This window comes from Littorina saxatilis, linkage group LG14 (assembly GCF_037325665.1).
Source record: "Littorina saxatilis isolate snail1 linkage group LG14, US_GU_Lsax_2.0, whole genome shotgun sequence".
NCBI lineage: Eukaryota > Metazoa > Mollusca > Gastropoda > Littorinimorpha > Littorinidae > Littorina > Littorina saxatilis.
The window spans coordinates 28,753,418-28,759,613 of record NC_090258.1 but is presented as its reverse complement, the minus strand read 5'-3'; the positions used below and the strand labels follow the sequence as shown (position 1 = coordinate 28,759,613).

General features: G+C 41.5%; 1 protein-coding gene across 1 annotated transcript in view; it reads left to right on the top strand.

Annotated features, from left to right (window-relative positions):
* LOC138947506 (uncharacterized) overlaps nucleotides 1–5,031 on the top strand; it is a 50,583-nt gene extending 45,552 nt beyond the window's left edge. Inside the window, exon 5 of the mRNA XM_070318991.1 lies at nucleotides 3,016–5,031. Within this exon, the coding sequence (XP_070175092.1) occupies nucleotides 3,016–3,167 (152 nt within the window). The 3' untranslated portion in view covers nucleotides 3,168–5,031. The remainder of the gene's footprint in view (nucleotides 1–3,015) is intronic.
* The last annotated feature ends 1,165 nt before the right edge of the window (nucleotides 5,032–6,196 follow it).

Sequence of the window (6,196 nt, the reverse complement as noted above, 5' to 3'; positions counted from 1 at the left end):
TGGTCTGTTTGTTTCTCTTTCTGTCTCTGTGTTGGTCTGTTTGTTTCTCTTTCTGTCTCTGTGTTGGTCTGTTTGTTTCTCTTTCTGTCTCTGTGTCGATCTGTGTTGGTCTGTTTGTTTCTCTTTCTGTCTCTGTGTTGGTCTGTTTGTTTCTCTTTCTCTCTCTGTGTCGGTCTGTTTGTTTCTCTTTCTGTCTCTGTGTCGGTCTGTTTGTTTCTCTTTCTGTCTCTGTGTCGGTCTGTTTGTTTCTCTTTCTCTCTCTGTGTCGGTCTGTTTGTTTCTCTTTCTGTCTCTGTGTTGGTCTGTTTGTTTCTCTTTCTGTCTCTGTGTTGGTCTGTTTGTTTCTCTTTCTGTCTCTGTGTTGGTCTGTTTGTTTCTCTTTCTGTCTCTGTGTTGGTCTGTTTGTTTCTCTTTCTGTCTCTGTGTTGGTCTGTTTGTTTCTCTTTCTCTCTCTGTTGGTCTGTTTGTTTCTCTTTCTCTCTCTGTGTCGGTCTGTTTGTTTCTCTTTCTGTCTCTGTGTTGGTCTGTTTGTTTCTCTCTCTCTCTCTCTCTGTTGGTCTGTTTGTTTCTCTTTCTCTCTCTGTGTCGGTCTGTTTGTTTCTCTTTCTGTCTCTGTGTTGGTCTGTTTGTTTCTCTTTCTGTCTCTGTGTTGGTCTGTTTGTTTCTCTTTCTGTCTCTGTGTTGGTCTGTTTGTTTCTCTTTCTGTCTCTGTGTCGGTCTGTTTGTTTCTCTTTCTGTCTCTGTGTTGGTCTGTTTGTTTCTCTTTCTCTCTCTGTGTTGGTCTGTTTGTTTCTCTTTCTGTCTCTGTGTTGGTCTGTTTGTTTCTCTTTCTCTCTCTGTCTGCCTCCCTCTCTCTGACACGATTATTTAAAAAATAAATTGTAATAAGTTTACTTCCGCGTTCTTTGACCTTTCGCTTTCCAGACTCCAGTAGATGAAGATGGAAGCATAACTGTTTCTTCCCATAAACTAAATTACTGCATGCACCACCTATACCACCTCACTAATCTGGGAAGGATCACGTGGGATTTTCAATTTACGAGAACGAAGTCATCAACTTCTTCTTCGTCGTCGTTCATGGGCTGAAACTCCCAGGGTTTTTACGTGTATGGCCGTTTGTACCCCGCCATTTAGGCAGCCATACGCCGTTTTCGGGAGATGCATGCTTGGTATTTTCGTGTTTCTATAACCCACCGCACTCTGACATGGATTATAGGATCTTTTCCGTCCGCACTTGGTCTTGTACCTGCGTGTACACATGAAAAAGGATAAGGCACTCGCAGGTCTGCACATAAGTTTACCTGGGAGATCGGAACAAATCTCTACCCTTAACCTCACGAGGCGCGGCCGGGATTCGAACCCACAACCTTCCGTTTAGGAGGCGGGCATCTTATCCACTGGACTATTGAGCCCATCAAATCATCAACTTTTCGAATCTTACTATAGACTTAATACATGAGCTATGTTCCCACATTCGACCAACATGGAAGATTCTCGGTTCCAGTAAAGCAACTTTCAGCTTGCTCGACCGTACCGACGGGCGCAGTGGCCTAGTGAATAAGACGCCGGCCTTGACCTCCCGTGCGGAAGGTCGCGAGTTCGAATCCCGGCCGCGTCTGGTAGGTTAAGGGTGGGGATTCTAAAACGCTCATGTCTTTTCCAATTATAGTTTCTTCAAATTTTGTTAACAAAATATCTTGATCTCCCTTACAAATTTAAACAATCTTGTCTTGGGGGAACATTCCGGAGTTTAGGCGTGAAGAAAGGCATCTATAATGTAAGGCCAAACAAAAAAAAATGCTGGTTTAGGGTAACCCGGCCGACCCTATTTTTTTCCGCCGACCCTAACACTTTTTTTTCATTTCTCTTTTGTTTTTAAACCTCTGGCAAATTTTGCGACCCATACCGACCTACCGATCCTTTTTTTGTGTGGTCATGTTACCCTTAACCAACACACATTTTGTTTGGCCTAAGTCATCGCCCTCTTGGTCGCCTTAACCATAAAAATCCCACCTTCAAATTTGATCCACCTCTTCTCATTGTAATTCATTGCTGCACAGCTGCTAGCTAAAGCCACGCTGAGAATAACTTTCCAGTTAATAAGAAACTACAGCCACTACCACACACTTTCACCTCGTAATTCTTCCAAAACTAGCCATTACAATGATTACATGATCACACTCGAGCAAGTCTTTTGGCTATGCATCTTTTACGATGGAGGCGGAAAATGTATTGGATACGTCATCCATCGTGTGATTTACCTCCCTTTATTGGTTTCCTGTTCAGTGATGAGGTTGTCGGCTGCGTGCGTTGTTTGGCGAGAAAAAGAAAATATATTGCGGTGATTACTGTTAAACCTGAACGGCAAAAGGTGATAAATTCCTAGTCATCGCAGAATAAGTCAACTCTTGGTGTGAACTACACTCTAAATTTAAGTTCCTTTGAACTCTAGTGTTTACCACAGATGTGTAGTGCTACTTTTGGTAGTAGAATTATGTGCTATGTCAAACTGAGTTCAAAACTGGTTACACAAAATGTGTTCAAAAATGGAACACTCCAGTTGAGAGTTTGCTTGAGTTTTGCATGTGTGTGCTTATTTAAGTATAATACAGGGTGACCTCCCAAAATGCCACCCTCTAAAATGCTAATAAACTCCCAAACCGAAGTCAATCCCCGAATGTGGATTTTGTTCGAAACAGCACAAAAGTCAGACAATTTAACATACAGACTTAAAACTTTGTGATGGTATCAACCCAAGTCTCACGCCAATGTACACCAAATATTAAGTAATTCGCTGCACAAATTGAGGAGTTTTAGCGGGTGGCTTTTTTCTTCTTTTATTTTATTTTTTTGTTGGGGGGGGGGGGGTCACACTGTACAAAAACAACAGCTGTTGTGATCCGGCTGAGTCCCATTAAAGTTGGGCTCTTCCTCCTATGTTGTTCCTCTTTCATGGTCATTGTTACAGTTTCATAATCACATCTGAAGATATGGTTTTCTCTTTTCTGTTTCCAGGTCAACTCTGCACCACCAGTTCAGAGTGCCTTGACAATTGCTGTCGCGAGATCGGAGGTCATACTTCCAGGTCAAAAACGTGTGGGCCAGAGAAAAATGAGTTCGTGACTCATACATGCATAAACGCCACGCGCACCGGAAATGAATGCTGAAAAGTTTCGTGTTATGGAGTTGTGTGCTGGGAGTTTTTGAATTTGATCTCTATTTGCTGTTTTACATTTTTCAAACGAACATTTTTCAGATTTGGTCCAAAAAGGAAGTTTTTCGCCAATTGTTGGTGTGATATGTTTTCACTCTAATATTGTAGCAGCCAACATTTATATTTTAGATCACTCCGTTTTTTCTGCGTCTCAAAATATTCTAATAAGGAGGAATATCAGGTGATTGTTACATCAGAGACATGTATAGTAGGCCTATCTATGTCTCTGGTGACATGTTGTCTTATGATAATGCTGGTTGGTGTGCGTTGTAGTGATTTCAGAACTTCGTCTTTTTTCGTGAGTTTCTCTCACACAATTCTTTACTTTAAACTTTCTATTTCAAACCCCGTTTTGATCCACTTTATGTAGATGTTTTATGTGAAAGAATATAATGAAAACATCATGCACGTATTGAACAATTACAAATAATTATCTTCTCTTTTTGGGGGGGCTTTAAAGAAGTTTAGATTTCAACGTATCAAGACATGAGAAATATTGTGCATTTTAAAAGATATTGCAAGACATTTCATGAGTAGGAAATAAGCTGAACATTAAAAAGGCATGTTGGTAAAGCCTCGGTCATACAGGCGACTCAGTCGTTGCGATTCAGTCTTGCGATTCAGTCTTTGGCCGATCGCACATCACATCTTAGGCCATTGACCCGTCACACGATGAACGATAGACGAACGACTGGCGAACGATAACTCCACGCGAGTGACGTGTCATAGTGAACACGGCAAACGCGCTTTGCGAGAGCAGACGCTAAATGTTCGAACGTCGCTCTACCTTTCTGAAAAATGCCTTTCAGCATTACGCCTTTGCAAGAAATAAAGTTCCCAGACAGCTGCAATTAATGTTTTCCGACCGCTGTACACGCCTAAAACGTCTCCTTTATATCTGAGTAAAAAACTGTTCTTCCAAAAAGTTTTGAATCGACGAAGAGACGCTGTACGCCACTGTCCGCCATTATTTTACGTCACGGCGTCAAGGCCGCAGCAACGCGTTCTGATTGGCTCTGTTGGCTCTGCCCCTGCGATTGACCGACGACTGGATCGCAGGAATAGAACATGTTCTAAACCTCAAAGCTACGAGGGAATCGCATGAGACTGAGTCGCAGACTTGTCGTAGCTGTTTTCTACGACTGAGTCGGCTGTGTGACAGGGTAAATCGCGCGACTCAGTCGCATGTGTGACAGCCCTCTTATGGAGTTGTGTTGTGTGTTCTTTTGTATGTTTCTTTCTTAACTTTAATCGGCATTTGTCCTGAAATTGAATTTGTAAAGCGTTGTTGTACAAGTTTTCGGTATTTAGTTTTTCCTTTCAGATTTTTCTCTTCTACTGGGGCTGTTTCAGTTCATTTATAGATAGAACTATAGAGAGAGTTATGAGAATACTGCTTTCATTCGACGTCAAATGCAAACGATAAAGACAGTTGATAAAACAACGCAGATACAAAGTCATCTTTTCTTTTCGTCCTCATTTACCTTTAGCATACTTTTTTTTATGTCACACACATATATATTTACTTAGCAACAACAACAAAATGAATGGTGGAGAATTTCAACGCACCAAGGTTTTTGGGTACATTAAAAACTAGAAAGGAATTTCCCGATTTTCTTCGGTAGCGTTCAGCATACCTTGATATTTAAAGGACTGCCAAATGCATCGAGATCATCTGCATACGGTTGGACATAGTTGTAATACTTATTAGTGTGTGTCATTTCGACATTTCAATCAATCCCAAGTATGCAAAGCCTTTGATACTAACTTTCCAACGTTTGGATAAATAAAGGGCCAAAAAGGCACATGGAAAATAACCGTGTTGGCTGTGCTTTCTTCACTGTGTTTATTTGTTTTTGATTTCTGTTGAAATTTGTTATGTGAAGCAATGACTTTGTCTTTCAGCTTCTTTTTGTCTGTTTTGTTTTGTTGTGTGTGTGTGTGTGTGTGTGTGTGTGTGTGTGTGTGTGTGTGTGTGTGTGTGTGTGTGTGTGTGTGTGTGTGTGAGAGCGTTTTTGTGCGCGTATGTGTGTGTTTTGTGCGTATGTGTGACTGTCGGAGTTGTATTCAATTATGTTATGTTTTGTTGTGTGTGTGTGTGTGTGTGTGTGTGTGTGTGTGTGTCTGTGTGTGTGTCTGTGTGTGTGTCTGTGTGTGTGTCTGTGTTTCTGTGTCGATCCGTACTGATTTCAGTACACGACGTTCGGAAATAATTCTGTCAGTCTTGTGCTGTTGTGAAAGAGTGAATTCTCTTGCTTTTATTGAGCGGCAAACCTTCCCAAGGGATATGTTACGCAAGTCACTAGCGAGGGGTGTGTCTGAAACACGTGGACAAGGAGCAAGTGTGGAAAGATTGCCTCACTAAAACCAAGAGTTTTCAGTCTTTTACAACACACACACCCGACAGTTATTTCCGGAGTTCAACTATTCAGTTGCCGCTCAGCAGCTCTTATAATCCAGACTTCGGAAATGAAATAGAAAGTGGCAAACCGGGCCAACGGCTTTTCAATTATTTTTTTCAAACATAGTTTGTATGTTTTCTGCGATGAGTCCAAGACTTCAAACTCAATTTCAGTTTCTATGTGTTTGTATATTATGAGTTCCTACGATATTTTACACTCATTCAGAAGAAGAACAAGAAGAACAAGAATTTACTCCGCCATATAGCATAACAGCCGTTGGTATTTGTCTAGACGAGGAAGAGTCTCTGTTTGCCCGAAGGCTTCTCCCAGATGAAACCAAATCGACGAATATTTAGGATAATCATCATATCTCATTATCTATAAAGACAATCGATGAAAGATCCGTCGCGCAGATTCCAAGCGAGGTCCCAAGAGTAACGTCCCCTAAGGGCAAACAATAAGGCAGTAATTACAGGGGCGGACGAGGGGGGGGGGGGGTTCTGGGGTTTCCGGAAACCCCCCCCCCCAGCCAAAAAATAAAAATATTTTTTTGTGTTTTTTGGGGTTGAGTTTCAATTTT